The sequence below is a fragment of the Lynx rufus genome, unplaced genomic scaffold, assembly GCF_022079265.1.
Source record: "Lynx rufus isolate CCGP_SWC_20201006 ecotype Redwood Valley unplaced genomic scaffold, mLynRuf1.p SCAF_18, whole genome shotgun sequence".
In the NCBI taxonomy this organism is placed as follows: Eukaryota; Metazoa; Chordata; class Mammalia; order Carnivora; family Felidae; genus Lynx; species Lynx rufus.
Genome location: NW_025814832.1, coordinates 26,501,979 through 26,527,525, shown reverse-complemented (window position 1 = coordinate 26,527,525; position 25,547 = coordinate 26,501,979). Strand labels below are relative to the sequence as shown.

The 25,547-nt window shown below is 37.0% G+C and overlaps 1 protein-coding gene across 1 annotated transcript in view; it reads left to right on the top strand.

Moving 5' to 3' along the window:
• TOP2A (DNA topoisomerase II alpha) overlaps nucleotides 1–25,281 on the top strand; it is a 28,902-nt gene extending 3,621 nt beyond the window's left edge. Inside the window, exons 7-35 of the mRNA XM_047081261.1 lie at nucleotides 365–577; nucleotides 973–1,146; nucleotides 1,333–1,434; nucleotides 1,549–1,686; nucleotides 2,955–3,093; nucleotides 4,298–4,455; nucleotides 4,749–4,874; nucleotides 5,131–5,241; nucleotides 5,380–5,485; nucleotides 5,577–5,686; nucleotides 5,902–5,994; nucleotides 7,246–7,360; nucleotides 7,463–7,584; nucleotides 9,334–9,482; nucleotides 11,278–11,509; nucleotides 11,699–11,833; nucleotides 11,958–12,158; nucleotides 12,335–12,530; nucleotides 14,041–14,132; nucleotides 14,234–14,398; nucleotides 14,530–14,613; nucleotides 15,819–16,001; nucleotides 16,337–16,427; nucleotides 21,965–22,117; nucleotides 22,352–22,478; nucleotides 22,598–22,641; nucleotides 23,029–23,169; nucleotides 23,730–23,929; nucleotides 24,239–25,281. Of these exons, the coding sequence (XP_046937217.1) occupies nucleotides 365–577; nucleotides 973–1,146; nucleotides 1,333–1,434; nucleotides 1,549–1,686; nucleotides 2,955–3,093; nucleotides 4,298–4,455; nucleotides 4,749–4,874; nucleotides 5,131–5,241; nucleotides 5,380–5,485; nucleotides 5,577–5,686; nucleotides 5,902–5,994; nucleotides 7,246–7,360; nucleotides 7,463–7,584; nucleotides 9,334–9,482; nucleotides 11,278–11,509; nucleotides 11,699–11,833; nucleotides 11,958–12,158; nucleotides 12,335–12,530; nucleotides 14,041–14,132; nucleotides 14,234–14,398; nucleotides 14,530–14,613; nucleotides 15,819–16,001; nucleotides 16,337–16,427; nucleotides 21,965–22,117; nucleotides 22,352–22,478; nucleotides 22,598–22,641; nucleotides 23,029–23,169; nucleotides 23,730–23,929; nucleotides 24,239–24,367 (4,029 nt within the window). The 3' untranslated portion in view covers nucleotides 24,368–25,281. The remainder of the gene's footprint in view (nucleotides 1–364; nucleotides 578–972; nucleotides 1,147–1,332; nucleotides 1,435–1,548; nucleotides 1,687–2,954; nucleotides 3,094–4,297; nucleotides 4,456–4,748; nucleotides 4,875–5,130; nucleotides 5,242–5,379; nucleotides 5,486–5,576; nucleotides 5,687–5,901; nucleotides 5,995–7,245; nucleotides 7,361–7,462; nucleotides 7,585–9,333; nucleotides 9,483–11,277; nucleotides 11,510–11,698; nucleotides 11,834–11,957; nucleotides 12,159–12,334; nucleotides 12,531–14,040; nucleotides 14,133–14,233; nucleotides 14,399–14,529; nucleotides 14,614–15,818; nucleotides 16,002–16,336; nucleotides 16,428–21,964; nucleotides 22,118–22,351; nucleotides 22,479–22,597; nucleotides 22,642–23,028; nucleotides 23,170–23,729; nucleotides 23,930–24,238) is intronic.
• The last annotated feature ends 266 nt before the right edge of the window (nucleotides 25,282–25,547 follow it).

Here is a 25,547-nt window from a genome sequence, read left to right as displayed (position 1 = left end):
AAGTATCTGACTTAGGCTCAAGTCATGATCTTCTGGTTCATGAGTTTGAGCCTGGCATCGGGCTCCGTGCTAACAGCACAGAGCCTGCTTAGTATCCTCTCTCTCTGCCCCTCCCCTGCTCATTCTATCTCTTTCTCTCTCAAAAATAAATAAATAACATTTAAAATAAATGAATAATACTTTAGCAATGTATAACAGCATTAATGGTTGGTTTAACTCAACAAAATTTATAAGCTATTAAATCATGGAAAATTATTCATGAACATACATTAGGTTATTTTTTAGGACTTATAAATTTGTGTTTAGTTCTAGTTCATTGTGAAAAGACTTGAATTTTTTCTCTTTCCTATTTTTTACTTGACAGACATGGATGGATAACATGGGAAGGGCTGGTGAGATGGAACTCAAGCCCTTCAATGGGGAAGATTATACATGTATTACCTTCCAGCCTGATTTGTCCAAGTTTAAAATGCAAAGCCTAGACAAAGATATTGTTGCACTAATGGTCAGAAGAGCATATGATATTGCCGGATCCACTAAAGATGTCAAAGTGTTTCTCAATGGAAATAAGCTGCCAGTAAGTATTTTCTGGGGTGTTAAGGACAATGAAAGACTTTATATGGTCATCATCAGAGGCAACACTGATTTTTTTTCTCATTTATATATATATATATATATATATATATATATATATATATATATACATACATTTTTTTTTTCTCTAATCGCTTCTTGGATACACTCCTGAAAAGAAAACAGTATGCCACATCTTTTTACCTAGCTCTTTTAAACTCACTAAAGGAAATGTCATTCTCAAACGGTCTCCTAAATAAATCCTTTTGTGCCCTTTAAGACCACTCTCTTATGCCCGTTAGTGAACATTATTTCACTGGTTTGAAAAATCCTCATGGTCTATCATTGAATACTTTTTACAACTTTTTTCTAATACCATAACTTTTAATTCCTGTGCAGGTAAAAGGATTCCGTAGCTATGTAGATATGTATTTGAAGGATAAGGTAGATGAAACTGGCAATCCGTTGAAAATTATCCATGAACAAGTAAACCCCAGGTGGGAAGTATGCTTAACAATGAGTGAAAAAGGCTTTCAGCAAATTAGCTTTGTCAACAGCATTGCTACTTCCAAGGTAATTTTATTTTTGCATTAATCATGATTTATCTTTACACAGAAGTGTTACTCTTTTATATCAAATGAATTTGAATATTTGGCTACCTTGGCGTAAAGAGAGCTAAATTAAATTGTTTTCAATATTTGGTCATTATTATAATTTTGAGGATCCTAAGCTTTACAATTTGGTATTTTTCCCCATTAGGGTGGCAGACATGTTGATTATATAGCTGATCAGATTGTGACTAAACTTGTTGAGGTTGTTAAAAAGAAGAACAAGGGTGGTGTTGCAGTAAAAGCACATCAGGTATGGTATTTTAGCCTGTTGTTTTTTTTTTTTTTCTTCTTCTAAAGACAAGGAAGAGAAGGGCTGTAAATAAAACCTAAGTTTTTAGTGATGTAATGTCAACTTTTCCTGCAGGTGAAAAATCACATGTGGATTTTTGTGAATGCCTTAATTGAAAACCCAACCTTTGATTCTCAGACAAAAGAGAACATGACTTTACAAGTCAAGAGCTTTGGATCAACCTGCCATTTAAGTGAAAAATTCATCAAAGCTGTGAGTACTTAGACGGATATAAGAAATAGAAGCACCTTGCTTTATTGTCCATTGCCCTTCCCAGCCCTGGAAAAACAAAGATTCCTCCCACAGGTCTTCTGCCTCTGAAAAGGAAATAAAAAATAGCTTTCACCTCACTGGTCTTACTACAGCCTTAGTTACCATCCATATGCTTAAATTTCCCCATTACATACCACCATTTCGTTTAGATCACTTCTGAATTCAGCCCATTTAACTGCTTACCAAACATTGAATGCCTAAAGTTGCCTCTCAGTTGACACATACAAAATTGACTCCGTTTTCTTTATACTCACTGACCTCTATACAAAGAGCTTCCCCAAAAACAAAACTATTTCCTGTTTTAGTAAAAGGTTCCAACTAAACACTAGTAAAAGGTTGCATAAACAAAGGTGGGAGCCTTCTCTTTACCCCCCTGCCTTGTCTCTAATCCAACTAGTAAGGTATCCATCTTTGGGGTACCTCAATAGCTTCTCACTATCATCTCTTTTCTGTATTACTATAGTAGATTTTTGATGTTTATAACATTTCAGTCCTTTTTTTGTAGTGCTCTTGAGTAATCAAATAAAAACAGTTCAAATTCGTTAATGTGACCTATAAGACCCTGACATCTCCAACCTCACCTCAGTGCACCTTTTTCCTATGTTACCTAAGTTTCATCCTACTAGCTTCAAATTACTCAGAAGCGTTAGTACTCTTCCTTCCTTACAGCTTTTTCACATGGTAATCCTGCCTGGAATGCTCTTACTTAGCTAACTACTTTAGATCTTCAATGTCATTTCCTTAGGAAAGCCTTTACTTTCTACCCTTCTCCCCAACTAAGTTGGTTCCATTACAACAGTGGACATACATTATTAGATATAGCACACTTTTCACTTATCCATAACACTCATCACTCTTATAATTTCTCATTTTATTTCCATCTTCCTTGTTGTATCTTAAAGTCCATGAGGACAAGGACCATGACCAATTTGTTTTAACCGCTAGATCTCCAACATGGATCTCAGTGCCTAGCACAATGTTAAGTGTGTAGTCAGTATATATTTATGGAATGAATGAGCCCAAAGGAACCAGTTCCCTCAGTTATGATAACCTAAGACAGGAAGCGCTGTCATCCTCTGTCTGGAAATTATTTTTTTGCCTCTTTTTAAATGTTGAATTATTTTTATTTTTATTTTTATAGGAGCTCACTTGTATTCTAGAGTTCTGACAGAACTCTTCTTCCCTAACATGAATCTTCTCATTTTCAGGCAATTGGTTGTGGTATTGTAGAAAGCATACTAAACTGGGTGAAGTTTAAGGCCCAAGTCCAGTTAAACAAGAAGTGTTCAGCTGTAAAACATAACAGGATCAAGGGAATTCCCAAACTCGATGATGCCAATGATGCAGGTACACAACTAATAATGTTTCCAAACTTCAAAACTTTTGGTTCAGTTATTTGTTTTACTCATTAACAGCATTCCCTCTGACATGTAATATTCAATGGAATATTTTTACTTGGTTAAAAATCAACCAATTTGGGGCGCCTGACTGGCTCAGTCAGAAGAGCATGCGACTTTTGATCTCAGGGTCATAAGTTTGAGCCCCACACTGGGTGGAGATTTACTTATTAAATAAATAAGTTAACTAAATAACTTTATAAAAAGGTATCACTTTAAAAAAAAATCAGCCAATTCCCTGTTATTGAACATTTAGATCATTTCTAATTTTTGGCTATTACAGTAATGTTGAGATGACTATTAAGAGTATAAAATAAGAATATCTATATAGTGATCTATTACCTAATGTAGAGGAGGAAAAAGTTTTCCTCAGCTCTCTTAAGTCCCTGGCTGGGTCTGAAAATTAAACTGATAAAGACAGGTTAATAGATGAAAAGCATACAAATTTATTTAATATAAATTGTACTGGACACAGGAGCTTTGGGTCTTCATAGGAAAATGAAGACCCAAAGAAATGGTTAAACCTGAGGGGTTTTTTTACGTTAGGTTTGAGGAAGAGTGAAAAGATATGATAAGGGCAAAGAGTATGAACTAAGTATAGTAAATGGGGAGGAAGCTCCGTGAGGCCTGTTCGTTCAGATTCTTTTCAGTGTCACTCTGGGAGATAAGAATGTTCCCTTCGTCTCTGGTATATGGAGGGCACCTCTCACATGAGGGTTTCATGATCTGTTTCAATTCAGCTTAAAATATTCAATATGCGACGTGCCCTATTTTGGGGTATTATGTTCTGAACCCCATCACTAACATTTTTTAACATAATATATCAAATGAATGTTCTATAATAGTATAAATATCATGCGAAATGAGTCTAAGAGGGATGCCTGACTGACTCACTCAGTGGAATGTGTGACTCTTTGTCTTAGGGTTGTGAGTTCAGGCCCCATGTTGGGTGTGGAGATTACTTTAAAATCTTTTTTAAAAAGAAAAAGAAATTAGTCTAAGAAACTAGGACTTTTTTTTACTATGAACTTTAGTTCTAATATATATCTACTTATTAGTGTTTTATCATAAAACTATTAATAGCACATCTGAGTTAGTATATTTGAGGTTCAACTAAATGTGCCAAGAATTTAATTTGTGTATTTTTATTTTAGGGGGTCGAAACTCCAATGAGTGTACACTTATCCTGACTGAGGGAGACTCAGCTAAAACTTTGGCTGTTTCAGGCCTTGGTGTGGTTGGGAGAGACAAATATGGGGTTTTCCCGCTTAGAGGAAAAATACTCAATGTTCGAGAAGCTTCTCATAAACAGGTAGAACCATCTTTAGAATCTAAATCCAGTTTTATAATACAGGATTTTATGCTCATATTTCATTCCTTCACTGGCATTTTGAAATATATTTCAGATAGTTTATTATTATTTTAAGAAATTGGGTACATTGTAGCATATCTTAACAGATCTTTCTGACTTTACCTAATGTATAGGCTAATAACTGAAAATACTGAAGCTCAAGAAAACCCAGACAATATATAGTGTCCTATTTCTTTGTTCTTTTCAAATTTATAAACAAAACATTACCTTTTTTTGGTATATGTCTATTTCAGATCATGGAAAATGCTGAAATTAACAATATCATCAAGATTGTGGGTCTTCAGTACAAGAAAAACTATGAAGATGAAGATTCATTGAAGACTCTTCGTTATGGGAAGATAATGATTATGACAGATCAGGTCAGAATTGCTTTCAAATAATTTAGATTGTTAACACTAAATTAAACATGTCTTACGGTTATTGCTTTCCTCCTATGTAAGGAAATTACTTAACTTGGAGCTATAATCATCACATGTATATATTACATACTAAGTGAGCAGATTTTCTTTTTTTTAATCCCCATAGAAAAATTTTTGAGAAATTACCAGTAGGTCGATCATTTGTTTTTGGTCTCAAAATAACTCTTTTGTGTTTTGGCTTTCCAAATATTTCTAGGACCAAGATGGTTCCCATATCAAAGGCTTGCTGATTAATTTTATCCATCACAACTGGCCCTCTCTTCTGCGACACCGTTTTCTGGAAGAATTTATCACTCCTATTGTAAAGGTATATTAACTTCTAAATTACTATAATGGATATTTTAAGGCTCTAGTCAACCCTTTATACACTTATAAGCCCAGTGGTGGACAGTATACAGGGGACCTAGGAGTATACAAAACCATAGCAATATCTTCTTTACCACAGGTGTCTAAAAACAAGCAAGAAATGGCATTCTATAGCCTTCCTGAATTTGAAGAATGGAAGAGTTCTACACCAAATCATAAAAAATGGAAAGTCAAGTACTACAAAGGTTTGTAAGAAAACCCGTATAGAACTTCTTATTTTGTTATATACCGTTGTACAAGATTATATGGAGTAACTTGGTATTCTTGGCTGTATAGGTTTGGGCACGAGCACATCAAAAGAGGCTAAGGAATACTTTGCAGATATGAAAAGACATCGTATTCAATTCAAATATTCCGGTCCTGAAGATGATGCCGCCATCAGCCTGGTCAGTTTGAGTTCTGTTTCATACATACATTCTGGTTTTGTAAATCACTACTTTAGCTAGTCAATTGAAACATAAATTTTTATATAATAGAATATTTTATAGACTATGGAATGTTTTTGGTAAGCATATCTTAGAGAAAGGGACCATATGTTTGCTTAGTTTGTATACAAGAGATATTTTAGAACCTATTCATATCAGTTTTTTCTAATTTGTAGGCCTTTAGCAAGAAACAGATAGATGATCGAAAGGAATGGTTAACTCATTTCATGGAGGACAGAAGGCAACGGAAGTTACTTGGCCTTCCTGAGGTAAAAAAAATCTTACATATCCTACAAAATGATGACTAGTTATTTCAGTAAAAAATTTAATAATGGATAACTATATAAATGTGATTGTTTAGACTACTACATAAATGTTTGGGGCCTGAAAGAAATTGCAAAAGCAATGCACTTTTTCCTAATTGTGTAGCAATTACATTGGCTTTATCTTTAAAACCTGTAAAATATGTCTGCATAATTCTGTATCTTTGAGAGACTTAAGAATTATCATAGATAAAGAAATTGTGGTATATATACACAATGGAATACTACGTGGCAATGAGAAAAAATGAAATATGGCCTTTTGTAGCAACGTGGATGGAACTGGAGAGTGTAATGCTAAGTGAAATAAGCCATACAGAGAAAGACAGATACCATATGTTTTCACTCTTATGTGGATCCTGAGAAACTTAACAGAAACCCATGGGGGAGGGGAAGGGAAAAAAAAAAAGAGGTTAGAGTGGGAAAGAGCCAAAGCATAAGAGACTGTTAAAAACTGAGAACAAACTGAGGGTTGATGAGGGGTGGGAGGGAGGGGAGGGTGGGTGATGGGTATTGAGGAGGGCACCTTTTGGGATGAGCACTGGGTGTTGTATGGAAACCAATTTGTCAATAAATTTCATATATATATAAAAAAAAAAAAAAAGAATTATCATAGAAATAATATGCTGACAATAGCCAAACTATGGAAAGAGCCTAAATGTCCATCAACTGATGAATGGATAAAGAAATTGTGGTTTATATACACAATGGAGTACTACGTGGCAATGAGAAAGAATGAAATATGGCCCTTTGTAGCAACGTGGATGGAACCGGAGAGTGTTATGCTAAGTGAAATAAGCCATACAGAGAAAGACAGATACCATATGTTTTCACTCTTAATGTGGATCCTGAGAAACTTAACAGAAACCCATGGGGGAGGGGAAGAAAAAAAAAAAAAAAAGGTTAGAGTGGGAGAGAGCCAAAGCATAAGAGACTCTTAAAAACTGAGAACAAACTGAGGGTTGATGGGGGGTTGGGAGGGAGGGGAGAGTGGGTGATGGGTATTGAGGAGGGCACCTTTTGGGATGAGCACTGGGTGTTGTATGGAAACCAATTTGACAATAAATTTCATATATTGAAAAAAAAAATAATATGCTGAAAGATTTTTTTGGTGTTAAATATTGTTAAGACCAGTGATCTTTTTTTTTTAATCTTTTTTATTTTAAACTAGATCATTTAATACTCTCTTTGGTCCCTCAGGATTACTTGTATGGGCAAACTACCACATATCTGACATACAATGACTTCATAAACAAGGAACTTATCCTGTTCTCAAACTCTGATAACGAGAGATCTATTCCATCTATGGTGGATGGTGAGTTCCAATTCGTTAGCCTGTTTCTATCATACACAGAGATCAATGTCCAGAAATGGCTAAACTGAGGATACTAATATTTGCACTTCTTTCATTTTGAAGGTTTGAAACCAGGTCAAAGAAAGGTTTTGTTTACCTGTTTCAAACGGAATGACAAGCGAGAGGTGAAGGTTGCTCAGTTAGCTGGGTCAGTGGCTGAGATGTCCTCTTATCATCATGGTGAGGTAAACACACAATCCATAATGTTTCCAGAAACCATTATTAACAGTAATACCTGTAATATCATTTTCCAAACACTTAATGAGAGTACTCAGTGATATGAACACTGGTTCATCCACAGTAGAGGACAATTTGCTGAAATCTGTCAAATTATGAATGTGTTTACCCTTGGACCTAACAAATCTATTTCTAAAAATAATATCCTGATAAGTTACTCATAAATCTGCAAGGATCAATATTCAAAGATATTTAGTGATGTTTAATATAACTGATTCTAAAATTTAGACATCGAAGGGCACCTGGGTGGCTCGGTCGGTTAAGCGTCCGACTTTGGCTTAGGTCATGATCTCACGGTCTGTGAGTTCGAGCCCCGCGTCGGGCTCTGTGCTGACAGCTCAGAGCCTGGAGCCTGTTTCAGATTCTGTGTCTCCCTCTCTCTGACCCTCCCCCGTTCATGCTCTGTCTCTCTCTGTCTCAAAAATAAATAAACGTTAAAAAAAAAATTTTTTTTTTTTTTTAAATTTAGACATCAAAAATGGCTATCAATTGGCAAATTGTTTTAGATTGTGACACATCTATGCCTGGGGTCAATGATATAACGGAAGTAAATCTGTGTGTACTAACGCTGAGAATATCCAGCCCATTGTCTGTGCAGAGAAAAAGCCAAAACAATACCTTAAGCAAAATGTCTACAAGGGTGTCCTCCCAGTTGTTAACTTTGGTTATCCCTGTCAATTGAAAAGGACAACTGTTCAATTTTTTATATGTCTGAATTGTTTGACTTTACACAAACATATTCCTTTTTATAGATTTTGTGATTAAATTCCACTTTTGCATTCACCATATGTATACGTATTTTTAATGTTATTAGTTTTTGAGAGAGCAAGCAGGTGAGCGGCGGGGTGGTAGGGGAAAGCCATGGAAAGAGGATCCGAAGCCCTCTCTACACTGACAGCAGCGAGCCTAATGCAGGGCTGGAACTCAGAAGCCATGAGATCATGACCTCTTCTGAAGTTGGACACTCAACCCAGGCACCCATGCATTCAATGTTTTATTTATTCTTGAGAGAGAAACAGGCAGAGCATGAGTGGGGGAGGGGCAGACAGAAAGGGAGGCACAGAATCCGAAAGCAGCCTCCAGGCTCTGAGCTGTCAGCACAGAGCATGATGCGGGGCTCAAACTAACGAGCCGCAAGACCATGACCTGAGCTGAAGTCAGATGCTTAACCAACTGAGCTACCCACGTGCCACAGTTTCTAGTACTTTAAAATGTAATGATTGTCTTGCTTGTCACTTTCAATCAAAATGTTCACACAACAAACATTTGTTGAATGCTTACCATGCACCAGGTATATATTTAAAAATCAAATATGTTCTTCAAAGTATAATCACAATTTAACCAGAGGGCCAACATGCATTCATGCAACTATAGAATAAAGTGATGCATGCTAGAATAGAAATGAGCAAATTGTTGTAACACAAAGGTGGAAATATTTCATTCTGCTGAGGGTGAAGAGAAGAGCTATGCCTTCAAGGTTAAGTAGGACTTGATAAAAACTATTAGAAGGCAAGAGCCCTCAACTTGGAGCCGGAAGTCTTAGGTTTAGGTACGTCTGCCATGTATTTATCTAGGAAGAATCAATAAACATCTATGCCTCATAAAACCGTACACAATTATAGTGAGGTTTAGTTATAATGATATTTTTATTATTAAGAGCCTACAGATCAGATTAATGAATCTTTTTCCACCTCCAGATGTCACTAATGATGACCATTATCAATTTGGCTCAGAATTTTGTGGGTAGCAATAATCTGAACCTCTTGCAACCCATTGGTCAGTTTGGTACCAGGCTGCATGGTGGTAAGGATTCTGCTAGTCCTCGATACATCTTCACAATGCTCAGGTGGGTATGCTTTCAATTTCTAGTGAATTGCCATTTCTAATTTTGAAATAATTAGTTGGCCAAAAATATATAAATTCAGTTAATCAGAAAATGTGCTTTTGATGTAAATGCTTAGAGTATTAATTTTTTTTAACTAGCTCATTAAAGTTTATGCTACTCTTTATGATCAGTAGAAAGTCTAAATTCTATTTCAGTTTGACAGCCATGCCTTTGAATTTCTTAGTTGCTTCCTTGCCAAACTAAATGTTTTTACTTCCGTCTCTTATGTTTTCTTCTCTTTCATCCTATTGAGCAGTGGTTCTCAACTAGGATAGATTTTTGCACTGCCACCCTATCTCCCAGAAGACATAGTAGTGTCTGGAGACATTTTTGATTGTCATGACTAGGGCAGCTGTGCCATCTAGAAGGCAGTGGCCAGAGATACACCCTATGATGCATAGGACAGTCCCCCACAGCAAAAAATAATCTGACCCATAATGTCAATGCTCAGGTTGAGAAACCGTGCTGTGGACTTGGGGTCAGAGTAAAGAGTTTAATTCCTCTGAAATACCACAGCTGAAATCTTACTTCCTTTCTAAGTCTATGGAAAGTACACTATGAATGGTCGATTTTCAGCTGTTACCTTATTTAACCTTTCAGCAGCATTGGATACTTAATCACTTCATCCTCCTTGAAACTCTTCTTTATTTGGACTCTAAGACACTAGACTGTTGGCTTTCCTCATTCGTCTTCTTGGCTGGGTCTTTCTCATCTTCCCAGGCTCTAACTTCTGGCCTGCCCCCAAAGCTCCTTCATTAGCTCTCTTTCCACTAGCTACACTCAACTTCCTGTCCATGGATGATATCCCATCCATCTAGACTCACAGTCCCAACCTGAATCTCGTAGAGCTGCCTACCCTCTCAAAATTTACTTCTTGGATGTCTTATAAGCATCTCAAACCGAAGTCCAAAACAAAATTCTTAGCCTTCCTGTCTCAGCAAATTGGATGCTATTGTTCTAATTCTCAGACTAAAAACCTTGTAGTCACCTTTTTTCACATTGGTATCCAATTCATCAGCAAATCCTATGGGTTTTGCATTAGAAAAATACTAAAGCATTCTGTTTACCTAAAGTATTTTAATATAGTCTACCATCCTTCTTTCATTCTTTATCCTTCATTCTTCATCCTTATAGTAGCCAGTTGATTTTTTTTAAATAGGCCACTCTGGTTCAGAACCTTCCAACTGCTTCGTTTAGAGCAAAATCTAAAGGACCTACATGATCTATGTGCCCACTTCCCATATGGTTTGATTCCATCTCATACTATTGCTGTTCCGAACACACCTGGCCTCTGCCTATACACAAATGTGCCAAGCACACCTTTCAGGGCCTTTAACTTACTGGTCCCTCTGCTTACACTACTCCTTCTCCAGATAACCGCATGATGGCTCATTCTCTCAATTTCTTCTCTGCTCTAATATTATCCTTTCAGAACGTGTGACCATTCCTTAGCACACTCAATCACTTTTACCTACTTTTTCTTTGTTCTTAGCATTTACCCCACCACCTGACAAAATGTATGTGCATTGTCTATCTCCCTGTAGTAGACTGTGAGCTCCTTAGAGACTTTATGTCTGCAGTGCCTAGCACATACAAAGTGCTCAATAAATACTGTTAAACAATTACTAGTCAGCAATTAAAGCCAAGGTAATATGGAAGGTTTTATGCATAGATATGAGACAATACTTGTCCTTCACAAGTTAAGTATCAAAGCCAGTATTTTTATAAAATAACATTCTTTGATTGTTTTCTTTAGCCCTTTGGCTCGGTTGTTATTTCCACCAAAAGATGATCATACATTAAAGTTTTTATATGATGACAATCAACGTGTTGAACCTGAATGGTACATTCCTATTATACCCATGGTGCTGATAAATGGTGCTGAAGGAATCGGTACTGGGTGGTCCTGCAAAATCCCGAACTTTGATATTCGTGAAGTTGTAAATAATATCAGGCGTCTGATGGATGGAGAAGAACCTTTGCCAATGGTAACTATTCTGTGTGTATCAGGATCCTTCGTTTTCATCTGGTTTCAATTCATCAGGCTATATGGTTAAAGAGGACACATCAAATTTATTTCATACTTTAATATTCATTAGATTTATTGTTTAATGCTGTGGGGATTTCTGTTTTTAGTGTCACATTTAGAAAACTTCTTCTTTAAAATACCAATTTAGCTTCCGAGTTACAAGAACTTCAGGGGTACGATTGAAGAGCTGGCTCCAAATCAATATGTGATTAGTGGTGAAGTGGCTATTCTTAATTCCACAACCATTGAAATCTCAGAACTTCCCATCAGAACATGGACCCAGGTACGTAACTGTGGGTTTTTTTTCTTTGATTTTTATGATCAAGGAAACACTTTGTACTACAGCTTGTTAAATACTCATAAGCCTGTGTTTTAGACACTTAACAAAAAGATTATTCTTTCTTTAGACATATAAAGAACAGGTTCTAGAACCCATGTTGAATGGCACTGAGAAGACACCACCTCTCATAACCGATTATAGGGAATACCATACAGACACCACTGTGAAGTTTGTTGTGAAGATGACTGAAGAGAAATTGGCAGAGGCAGAGAGAGTGGGACTACACAAAGTCTTCAAACTCCAAACTAGTCTCACATGCAACTCTATGGTATGTCTTATTTTATGAGAGATCCATATGTTTCAATTTGTATTAAAGATCCACCAGTTTTAAAAGGATATCCTAGAATACTTTTATATTTCCAAAGAATAAATTCATTTCTCTAAAACCATTAAAGTTTAGCCAATTTATCTGTTCTTGTCTCTAATCTTGTTTTTCTTTTCTAGGTGCTTTTTGACCATGTAGGATGTTTAAAGAAATATGACACAGTGTTGGATATTCTAAGAGACTTCTTTGAACTCAGGCTTAAATATTATGGATTAAGAAAAGAATGGCTACTAGGAATGCTTGGTGCTGAATCTGCTAAACTGAACAATCAGGCTCGCTTTATCTTAGAGAAAATAGATGGCAAAATAATCATTGGTATGTTTTTGGAATAATAACTGTCTATACAATTATGCCAAACTTTAAACATTTTTAGAGAGAATAATAGTGGGGAGGGAGGGCAAAATCCATTTAGTTCAGCTGGTTACTTATACAAGCATTTATTTTAAATACCTAGGCATTTATAGTTTGAAAAAGATAGCTTTCTTAGACTATCTTGAGAAATCAATATTTAGTTGACATTTAGACAGAACAGAGAGCTAGAAAAAGTACCTGTGTAAAGAGAAGTTAGGTCTGATAGGGAAAAAAAGAGACTGGAAGGAAGATTATAAATGGCTTATATTACAAGTAAATTGTGTACTGAAGACTGAGTTATGTCTCAGAAATTTTTTTTTTTAACGTTTATTTATTTTTGGGACAGAGAGAGACAGAGCATGAACGGGGGGAGGGGCAGAGAGAGAGGGAGACACAGAATCGGAAACAGGCTCCTGGCTCCGAGCCATCAGCCCAGAGCCTGACGCGGGGCTCGAACTCACGGACCGCGAGATCGTGACCTGGCTGAAGTCGGACGCTTAACCGACTGCGCCACCCAGGCGCCCCAGAAATTTTTTTTTTTAAAAGACCTTCTAGAAGCACCTAAGTCGGGGTTTAAGTAACCAGGAAGTAAATAGTTTTGATAAAACCTGGAGTATAAGGAAGATTAAAAGAAATAGCTCAACCCTGTCCAGGGCTAAGTAGGAAAGCTAGGTAACTAACTTATGGGTTATAGGAGCAAGTCCCAAAACATGGCAACATGAGTTCCTTGTGATCACAGAATAATTTAATGGTGGTACACAAAAATGTTTAACTTCATAGTTAAATGTTCAATTTCATGAATATTTTTAAAACTAATAACACTAACTGTCAGGTCCCTGATTTCATAAGACTGTTGCTTAAGGCGAGGCTAAAATGAGTAACATTGGACATGACTCAAAGAAAACTAAAAGTAAAGGTTGTATTTAGATGAAATAATGTGACTATCCAGTCTTCTTGAGTATAAAAATGTGGAGGGCCTAAACATGTAATCTGTATCAAATTAATTAATAAAAGATGGCACTCAGAAATTCATTCTGAAATATCAGTAGCTAGTAATTCAATATCCCTCAAAGTGTAATAAATTGGCTGCAGTAGTCCTTGGAAGAGAAAAAGGAAATGGATGCAGCATGGAGAAACCAATGGTTGGGTTGGTGGCACTAAAAACTTGCCCAATGAAATGTTGAAACGTTAATAAGGGAGTATAATTGAGGTAGAGACTTATCAGAAATAAAGGTATGATTGTCTTCTATTCTTTTAAGAGTTATGATTAGGTCAGCAGTCTCATACATGATTTGACTGCCTGCCTTGTGGTAATTTACATCCACAGTGGTTTGGGGAGAAGACTTCTCTCTATACCAGGATATACAAATTTATGTAAGACAAAGACCATTTAAGTTTTAGTTTTAATCTTTTGAATTAATATGGTACAACTCATGCTCAAACCCATTATCTATGTTTACTTTTATTTTAATAGAAAATAAGCCAAAGAAGGAATTAATTAAAGTTCTGATTCAGAGGGGTTATGATTCTGATCCTGTGAAGGCTTGGAAAGAAGCCCAGCAAAAGGTAATCTCTTGGTTAGCATTTTTCTATATTATTAAAGACTGTGTATAATCTGTCTCTGTTTCACATGTCCTGTTAAAGCTACATTTTAATTCCTCCTTTAGGTACCAGATGAAGAAGAAAATGAAGAGAGTGACAATGAAAATGAAGCTGAAAAGGGTGACTCTGTAAAAGATTCTGGACCAACCTTCAACTACCTTCTTGATATGCCTCTTTGGTATCTCACCAAGGAAAAGAAGGATGAACTGTGCAAGCTGAGAAATGAAAAAGTGAGTTATTGGTAGAGGGAACATGCCACTTAGTTGTTTTAGTAGTGAAAGTAAAAACTGCTTCATGAAAATTATGTGCTATTTATTTATGCCCATAAATTAACTCTTAATTTTCTGACTATCTTATGAAGGAACAAGAGCTAGAAACATTAAAGAGAAAGAGTCCATCAGATTTGTGGAAAGAAGACCTCGCTGCTTTTATTGAAGAGCTGGAGGTGTGTCATTTATAATGTCTGTATTAGAGTTTTTATTTTATTTTTTTTAATTATTTTTAAGGTTATTTATTTATTTTTGAGAGAGCGAGAGCGAGCATGGGAGAGGGGCAGAGAGAGGCGGGGAGAGAGAGAATCCCAAACAGGCTTTGCACTGTCAGCACAGAGCCCGATGTGGGGCTCAAACTCACAAACTGCGAGATCTTGACCTGAGCCGAATCAAGAGTCAGACGCTTAACAGATTGAGCCACCCAGGTGCCCCAAGAGTTATTATTAATGAAATAGTACATTCCAGCAGTATACCTCTTTGTCAAGAAATTGCATAATTGGCAAATAGAAAGGATATAAGAGGCAAAAGGAAACATTCCAAGATAACACATAAAAGAACGGATTGTTAGGATAAAGTAAATGATACTGGGAAGCATACTACCTAGAAGGTTTTGGACAAAGAGAGCAAAGGGCAAGAGCTGATTTCTGACTTATTGAGACTGAGAAGATAAAGAATTTAAATGTGTAAGAAGACCAACCCAGCCCCCCAAGTCAACCTAAAAGGACAAAGATGTTTACCTTCAGGACTAGCTAATTAGTTTCAGAAGATACTTTGTTACCTAAATCTCACTAATTTGCTTTGTTTTCCAATATTATTTTAAGATAAGAAAAGCATTTCATAAACTAAGTTATAATGCTTACCGTGCAGTTTTATATTATTACACTTAGGTATGGATGTACAAGTAGAGTTCCACCCTTTCTCACTTCTTATTTAAGTTTATAAATATGTATATATGTACCTATGTATTTTATCCCTAACCCATTTTCCCCTTTTTATCTTCAGCAGTTTAAATGGTGGAATCAAGAGTAGAACCCAATCTTCTGTCTCCACACTTGTCAAAGTGGGCCTTAGTTATATATTCACTATTATTGGTGATATACTTAGTTGTACAGTTTACCACAAATTTACCTTAAGATGTGGGGTGCCTGGCTGGCTCAGTCAGAAGAACATGTGACTCTTGATCTTGAGGTCCTGAGTTCAAGCCCCACACTGGATTTAGAGATTGCATACATACATAAATTTTTTTAAAAATTTTTATATTAAGATGTACAGATTGAAATCAGTTTGACTGTTGCCTTTTATTCTATTCCTATAACTAGCCTAGATTTTGTATTGTCTTTGTTGGCTTATAAACTTGCTTTCTTTTACCCCTTTGTAGGCTGTTGAAACAAAGGAAAAACAAGAAGAACAAATAGGACTCCCTGGGAAAGGGGGGAAAGCAAAGGGGAAAAAAATACAGATGGCTGAAGTTTTGCCTTCTCCATGTGGGAAAAGAGTCATCCCCCGAGTGACCATAGAGATGAAAGCAGAGGCAGAAAAGAAAATTAAAAAGAAAATTAAGGTAATACTCTTGAAAAGTTATACACTAAAATACTTGAAACATATTTCAACTTAAAATTGAATAAATGATATTATAAAATTTCTAAGCCCATAGTTTGTAAGTTATCCTATATTTAATCAAAACTTGTCTTTCCTGTGAACCGAATTTTTTTTTTTTTTTGGTGTTTAAGTATCTTGAAAAAGTCATGCCCATACCTTTATTTATAGCTCTTAACCAAAACTTAAAGAAAAAAAATCACTCTTTGACTAGATATATATTTGTATATTTGACCTTACATTATTCCAAATAATAAGTTGACAGAACTTGACCATCTTTGTCTTGCTCTCTTTTATTAGAGTGAAAACACTGAAGGGAGCCCTCAAGAGAATGGTATGGAACTAGAAGGTCTGAAACAAAGGTTGGAGAAGAAACAGAAAAGAGAACCAGGTATTAAAACATTTTAAGTAAAATGTATAGAGTTGAGATTAAATTTTGTCTGTTACCTAGTATATTCCGCATACATGTTCAGTACTAACATGATGGAGGACTATGTCTGAAGTTTACTTGAACCTCCCTAACACTGTCCTTGGATTTGATTTATTTTAGAAGAGATCATTTTGAAATAATTCGTTAATTTGGCAACTTGAATTCCTTAGTTGGGAATCTAAAGAAAACACACTCAGTTTATTAGATTTCACTTTCTAGCCAGTTAAAAGGCCCTGATATATATTATATAAAGGTTCTTGAGAACAGTGAGCATATCTTAGTCATGTTTTTATTACTCCTATAGTTGAATACCATATAACCACGTCTGGGTTATAAGTAGCACCCAGTAAATTAAATTTAAGAATTTTACTACACAGGGACGCCTGGGTGGCTCAGTTGGTTAAGCGTCCAGCTTAGGCTCAGGTCATGTCACAGTTTGTGGGTTCAAGCCCCGCATTGGGCCCTGTGCTGACAGTGCAGACCCTGTGTCTTCCACCCGCCCCCCACCCCTCTCTCTGCCCCTTCCCAGCTTGTGCGCTCACTCTCTCTCTCTCTCTCTCTCTCAAAAATAAATATTTTTTAAAAAAGAATTTTACTAGCCATTTGATTATGCCCTCACTGAGTATCTACTTTTTCATTAAGATATTCACATATCAGGGGCGCCTGGTGGCTCAATCAGTTAAGTGACCGACTTCAGCTCAGGTCATGACCTCACAGTTTGTGGGTTCGAGCCCCGCGTCAGGCTCTGTGCTGACAGCTTGGAGCCTGGAGCCTGCTTCGGATTCTGTGTCTCCCTCTCTCTCTGTTCCTCCCCCGCTCACACTCTCTCTCTCTCTCAAAAATAAAGATTAAAAAAAAATTAAGAAAAAAAAATTCATATATCAAATTCATCCATTTAAAGTATACCTTCAATCATTTCAGTATACTCAACAGTTTTAAAACACTTTTTTGTCCCAAAAAGAAACACTTTACCCATTAATGGTCACTCTCTGTTTCCTCCCAATTTCCCCTCCCCCTATACAATCATTAATCTACTTTCTGTCTCTAGATTTACTTACTCTGGACATTTCATATGAATGGAATCATATAATATGTGGTCTATTGTGCCTGGCTTTTTTCACTTAGCATACTTTCAAGGGTGGTCCATGTAGTAACATGTATCAATACTTCATTCTTTTTTATTGTCAAATAGTATTTCATAGTATGGATATACATTTTATTTGTTCATTGGTTGATAGGTATCTGGCTTGTTTCCACTTTTTGGGTATTGTGAACACTGCTATGAACATTCATATATAAGTATTTATGTGGACTTCATGGGTTTGTTTGTTTTTAAGTAGGCTCCACGCTGGGTGTGGAGCCCAACCCAGGGGTTTGTACTCGCGACTCTGACATCAAGAACTGAGCTGAGGTCAGGAGTCAGGTGCTTAACTGACTGAGCCACCCAGGTGCCCCCGTGGACTTAATGTTTTGATTTCTTTTGGATAGATACGTAGGAGTGGAATCGTGTGGGGTGATAGGATTTTTTATGTTTAACATTTTAAAGAACCCTCTGCACTGTTTTTCAGAGCAGCTGCACCATTTTACATTCCTTCCAGCAATGTAGAAGGGTTCCAGTTTCTCCACATCTTCACCAACACTGTTAATTCATTGTCACTCTTTTTCATTCTAGCCATGCTAGTGGATATGAAGTGGTTATCTCACTGTGGTTTTGGTTTGCATTTCCTTATTAGCTAATGATTGAGTTGAGTATCTTTTCATGTTGCTTGTTGGCCTTTTATATTTCTTTGGAAAAATACCTATTCAGACCCTTGGCCCATTTTTTAAAAATCTTTTTTCTTAATGTTTATTGAGAGAGAGAGAGAGAATATGAGCGGGGAAGGGGCAGAGAGAGAGGGAAGGGAGACCCAGAATCTGAAATAGGCTCCAGGCTCTGAGCTGTCAGCACAGAGCCCACCTAGGGGCTCAAACTCCCCGCAAGATCATGACCTGAGCCGAAGTCGGATACCCAACCGACTGAACCACCTAAGTGCCCCTTTATTTTTATTTAAAAAAAAAATTTTTTTAATGTTTGTTTATTTTTGAGAGAGACAGAGCACGAGCAGGGGAGGGGCAGAGAGAGAAAGGGAGACACAGAATCTGAAGCAGGCTCCAGGCTTTGAGCTGTCAGCACAGAGTCCAACGCGGGGCTCGAACTCACGAACTGCAAGAACATGACCTGAGCCCGAAGTCAGTTGCTTAACTGACTGAACCACCCAGGCACCCACCCCCCCCAAAATTTTTTTTAATGTTTATTTATTTTTGAGAGAGAGAGAGTGCGACAGAGTGTGGGGGTGGGGTGGGGGGCAGAGTGAGAGAGAGACACAGAATCTGAAGCAGGCTCAAGGCTCTGTGCTGTCAGCACAGAGCCCAATGTGGGGCTCAAACTCACGAACTGACATATCGTGACCTGAGCTAAAGTTCAACACTTAACTGACTGAGCCACCCAGGCAGCCCGCCCATTTTTTTAATTGAGTTGTCTTTTGTTGTCGTTGAGTTTATTGTAAGATTTCTTTATGTATTCTAGATGCCAGTCCTTTATCAGATACATAATTCTCAAATATTTTCTCCTATAGATTATTTTTTTTATTTTCTTGATGATGTCCTTTGAAGCACAAGTTTTGCTTTTTTTTTAACTTTTCAACCTCTAAGAACAGTTTATTCTAGTTTTTTTAATTTAATTAATTTTTTTAATTTACATACAAGTTAGTTGGCGTAGAGTGCAACAATGATTTCAGGAGTAGATTCCTTAATGCCTCTTACCCATTTAGCCCATCCCCCCTCCCACAACCCCTCCAGTAACCCTCTGTTTGTTCTCCATATTTAAGAGTCTCTTATGTTTTGTCCCCCTCCCTGTTTTTATATTAGTTTTGCTTCCCTTCCCTTAAGTTCATCTGTTTTGTATCTTAAAGTCCTCATATGATATTTGTCTTTTTCCAACTAATTTCACTTAGCATAATACCTTCTCATTCCATCCTCATAGTTGCAAATGGCAAGATTTCATTCTTTTTGATTGCCAAGTAAGACTCGGTGTGTGTGTGTGTGTGTGTGTGTGTGTGTGCGCGCGCACACACACACACACACACACACCACATCTTCTTTATCCATTCATCCAGCGATGGACATTTGGGCTCTTTCCATACTTTGCCTATTGCTGATAGGAAACACAAGTTTTTAATTGTGATGAAATCTAAGTTCTCTTCTTTTTTTCCTTTTGTTTTGCTTGTGTTTTTGGTATCATATCTAATCTTTTGCCAAGTCCAGGGTCATGAAGATTCACCCCTATGTTTTCTTCTAAGAGTTTTAGTTTTAGCTCTTACATTTAGGTCTCTCATGAATTGTGAATTAATTTTTGTATGTGGCATTAGGAAGGAGTCCAACTTCATTCTTTTGCATGTGGATATCCAGTTGTCCCAGCACCATATTGAAAAACCTGTTTTCCCTATTAAATTGTCTTCACCCTTGTCAAAAATCAGTTAGTCATAAATATTAAGGTTTATTTATGGATTCTCAACTCAATTCCATTGATTGATCTGTAAATCTAACCTTGACTATCTACTTTTTTTTACTTTGAGATAGCATGTGCGAGAGGGGGAGAGAGGCAGAGGGAGAGAGAGAATCTCAAGCAGGCTCCATGCTCAGTGTGGAGCCCGATATGGGGCTCAATCCCACAACCTGAGCATGACCTGAGCCAAAATGATTCAGATGCTCAACCAACTAAGCCACCCAGGCGCCCCAAATATCTACTTTTAATAGATAATGTGTGCTCAGTTCTGTGGGGAATGAAAAGATGAATAAAACAGATGAAAACATCTTAGTATTAAACTAAAGAAGTAATAAAAGCATGCCAAATTGTGCAAAATTATATTAACTTTAAACCTAGCTAGCAGTCAGCATATAAAACCAATGAATCAGTTGAATGTTTTGAGCATTCATGTTCCCATTACTCTCAAATAATGTGAGGGCACAAGAAGTGGGAGAGCATGGTGTTTACCTTCAAGAGGTTTATCAAGAAAGTTAAAGCAATATATACTAGCCATTGTAGGAACTGAGAGAAAGGCGAGATCAGTGTGGGTGCATGTACATTGTAGAGGCTTTGTGAGAGAGGTAAAACTTGGGTTACAGTCCTGAAGCGTGGATAAGATTTAGGTATTCTAGATTAGGAAAAGAAAAATGGGCATGTAATATGCATGGGACAATGAGAAGACCTCCTCAACGGGGGCCGAGGGGCACACTTATATTGGGAAATAGTAAAAAAAAACAGAACAGGGGCACCTGGGTGGCGCAGTCGGTTAAGCGTCCGACTTCAGCCAGGTCACGATCTCGCGGTCTGTGAGTTCGAGCCCCGCGTCAGGCTCTGGGCTGATGGCTCAGAGCCTGGAGCCTGTTTCCGATGCTGTGTCTCCCTCTCTCTCTGCCCCTCCCCCGTTCATGCTCTGTCTCTCTCTGTCCCAAAAATAAATAAACGTTGAAAAAAAAAAAATTTAAAAAAAAAACAGAACAAAAAAACTTAAACTAGATGACAGAGAGATAGAAAACCAGGTTGTTGGAGGATGCTGGATAAGATTAGATTCAACTAGGAAATCTGACGTAGATAGGTATACTGACAAGAATATGAAGGATGGTATAAGATCAGTGAGGGTGCTGCCCTTCTCCTCTTTGGGCCAGGACTAGTGACTTTAAACCTCCTTACTTGGCCATTAAACACCCTCAAGGTTTCATCCTAGCCATTCTTTTCTGTTTGAATTGTCTCCCTTGCCTTGACTTCAACAATAACCTTCTGTTGATCTTGCATCTATTCTTGCCCCTTTCCAATCACTATCCTGCAACCTGAGAGAACTTTTTAAAATTCAAATCTGGTTATATTGGTTCCCTGTTTAAAACAAAATCCTTGGGGTTCCTGAATGGCTTAATCCGTAGAGCATGCAGCTCTTGATCTTGAGGTCATGGGTTCAAGCCCCACATTGGATGTACAGCTTACTTAAATAAGTAATAAATAAAAATTTAAAAATTTAAAGGCTTAAGACCAGCCTCTCTCCCTGCAACTTCTGTTTTCTAGCCATAATGGATTTCTTTCATTTTCCTAAATGTACTGTTTTCCCCACAGGTCCGTTGTACATGGTATTTTCTGCGCTGTAATATTTCATTACCTACTTGCCTTCAGCTAGTTCATTCTAAACTTGAGGTCTCAGCTCAAGCATTTCTTGGAACAGTCTTCTTATTTAAATACATACACACATGCCTCATACCCTACATAGACACATTATATTTATTTATGGGATTAGATGACCAAGCTATATAAGCTCGATAGGAAGAGGGACTGTATCCGTTTCCATTCACCGTTGTATTCTCAATACTAGCACAGAGCTCAATAAATACTTGAAAGATGGATGGATGGTAGATGGAGAAAAGTGTGGCTAAGAATATATGAAAGTGGTTAATTCCTATCTCCCTTCTAGGTACCAAGACAAAGAAGCAAACTACGTTGCCATTTAAACCAGTCAAAAAAGGAAAGAAGAGAAACCCCTGGTCTGATTCAGAATCAGATATGAGCAGTAATGAAAGTGACTTTGATGTTCCCCCACGAGAGATGGAGCCACGGAGAGCAGCAAGTAAGCACAAGCGAACAACATGCTAGATATGTTGCAAGATCTGGGCCAGTGTATTTCAGGACACAAATCCCAGAAATTATTATATACTAGAGCGGTAATTACTAAGTTTTTAAAAAACTACAGCATCTTTTAGGATATTAAACTAAAGCTTAAATCTTCGTGAATTGTTATAGCAATCTGTGAATTACATATTTCTGTTCCCCTCTTTTATTCTTTGATGTATGTTTTTTATAGCAAAAACCAAATTTACAGTGGATTTGGATTCAGATGATGATTTCTCAGATTTTGATGAAAAAACTCAAGATGAGGATTTTGTCCCATCAGATGTTAGCCCAGTTAAGACCAAAACTTCCCCACCAGTGTAAGTATCTTCTCTAACATGAGTCTTATCATCTTGATTGTTGTCAATAGTCAATGACACATTCTTTGACACATGTAGAATTGGTTGTCAGGATGTTGATGGTTTCTTCTTTATTCTAGACCTACTAACAAAGAACTGAAGCCACAGAAGAGTGCCACATCAGGTATGTATTTAATTAAAAATAGTGAGATGTCTGCTTCACTGGGGCACTTGGGTCTAGTGGGTTCTAATCTGGACTATGTTATCCGAGTCCTGCCTTGGAAGATAAATGTGGGTTCTTGTTAGCATTGTGTTGATGTTGTTCATTAGGGTTAGTTTTGCACGGAAACAGGTTCTATACTTAATATACTGAAAGTCATCACATGCTTGCTGGGTGCTAGAGGTACAAAAAATATCTGCTGTTGAAGAATCCAGAAATTAGAACAAAGTTATAAGAGTATGTTTTAAATATTCTAGAAAAGTCACAGACTTGGTATTTAAATGGGAACTCAGAGAAGGAAATGGATTTTTGTGTGTTGCTTATATGTGCTATTTTCCTTTCCATTTGAAGTAACGGACCTTGATGCTGGTGGTGCCAAGGACAGTGTACCACCTTCTCTAGATTCTCCGGCCGCTGATTTCTCAGCTGAAACTGAAATCATAAACCCTGTTTCTAAAAAGAAGGTAGCGGTGAAGAAGACAGCAGCAAAAAGTGAGCCTCAGTCTTTCAAAAGGGTTAATGTTAGGATTAAGAAGCTGGCTACCACAAATGAATTCAATTTTTTATTCCCAAAAATTACTATTAATATTGAAATTAAACCTTTCCCAAGTGAAAGCAAATATTTAGATCTTTGTGATCAAAACTGGTGGTCAGAAGGTCTAAAATCAGCATATATCTCAAAATGCCAGGTGTTATCTATCTCATTATCTATGACAGGGATAAGGTTTATAAACAGTTGCAAAGGTTTAATGTAAAACATACACCTATAAAAAAATTAGATGCTGAGGCTCCTAGATGGCTCAGTTGGTTAAGTGTTCCACTCTTGATCTCAGCTCAGGTCTTGATCTCAGGGTCATGAGTTCAAGCCCTGCCTAGTAAAATAGGAGCCTACTTAAAAATACTTAAGAATAGTTTTGATTCTCTAATGTATTTTCAGCTCCATTAGATTTTTTCCTATGTTAAATGTAAGCATTCAACAGCTTGCTAAAGAAAGTCCACAGTAGAATAATCCATCTAGCGTGGACATGATGAATGCCTGTGTTGACTTGCAGGTCAGTCTTCCACCTCCACTGCAGGTGCCAAAAAAAGGGCTGCACCAAAAGGAACCAAAAAGGAGCCAGGCTTGAATTCTGATGTCTCTCAAAAGCCTGATCCTCCCAAAACCAAAAATCGCCGCAAAAGGAAGCCATCCACTTCTGATGATTCTGACTCTAATTTTGAGAAAATGATTTCTAAGACAGTCACAAGCAAGGTGAGTATTTATCCTAGTTCGTCTGTTTGCTATAGCTGTTTTAAAATGCATAATTAAGATTTGCTCTTAATCTGACACATTTTTAAGAAAATAAATTGAAATCTCCTAATCCATTTAGCTTTTACTTACTGTATCACAGCTACATTTAAAAATATGCCACTTAGTCAATGAGAGACTAGCCTTAGATCTATTTCTTACTACTTATTAGAAGGTGGGAAACTTCTTGAATTATAGTCTGTTGATAGTTTTTCCAGTGAAATGTTGCTGTCAGACTAACATTGTGCAAATTACATGGACTTCCTCTTGTAGAAATCCAAGGGGGAGAGTGAGGATTTCCATCTGGACTTAGACTCAGCTGTGGCTCCTCGGGCCAAATCTGGACGGGCAAAGAAACCTATAAAGTACCTCGAAGAATCAGATGAAGATGATCTGTTCTAAAATGTGATTATTTTAAATGGTCTTATTGAGCCCAAGACTGATTTTAGAGTTACCTGAATCCCTTAATTTCCTCTCTTCTGAATTTCATTTGGGGAAGGTAGTTTTAATGCCGAATCATCAAAGTGAAGTGTGTAAAGCCCAAGTATCCCTTCCCTTTTTATAATACTGTCTAAATAGTGACCACCTCATGGGCATTGTTTTCTTCTCTGCTTTGTCTATGTTTTGACTGTCTTTTCTTTTGTCTTTAGAATCTGATTTTAAATTCTTCTGGACTCTAGAGATAGTTGTGTGGTCACTTCAGCATAATACAGTTTACTGACCATTCATTAAGCTAAAATTGTTATAAAAGTGTCTATTCTGCCTCCTTTCAATTTCCTACTTTCCATAAATATGAGATAGAGCATGATTAATTCTGTTTTACCTTAAAATTTAGGTAATTTTCCATCAGATAGACCTTTATAGTTCTAATACAAATACTCCCCACTCAGCCTTTTATGTGCTGAATTTCTGCTCAAGCAATAAGAAAATTACTCATATTCTTTATATCCTTTTGAATATTAGCAGAGACTGAAGAAAACACCTTGGCTGTGTCTGTATAACCTCAACACAGTCAATAGGATGAAGAAAATTAGACCATAAGTTATGTGACTATCTCAGCTCTTGACTTGTCCCCTTGGGCTGTCTCCAAGTCCAAATCTCCCAAAGAACAAATATCTAGGGAGCACTGGATTGCAGAAAAGTGGAGGACAGCATTCAAAGATCTTCTATGAGTGCCATACTCAGGAGCAGTTATATCCACTTTGGGAAATCTCTATAATTTTCAACTTACAAACTTTTTAAGGCCTTTCTGCATTTTTACATGTTGTGTGACTTGAGTGGTGTTATCAATGTTTTTGTAAATATTTACTATGTTTTTCTATTTCACTTAATTTCAACAATTTTGTACTTTAATAAAATGTTCTAAACATTGCAACCCGTTGATTCATTGCCCCTTTTGGTGGGGGGGGCCTTGCAATATACCCTTTACTTTACTCTAAAATATATCCCTCTTCACTTCCTTTTGAGAACTATTCTGATCATGTGCTGATGTACCGACCTAACAGCCCCTGGCCGTGTGGTAACAGGTCTAAGAGATAGGCATCATGACCTAACCAAAGCCAATCAGGTTTTTTCCTGGGAT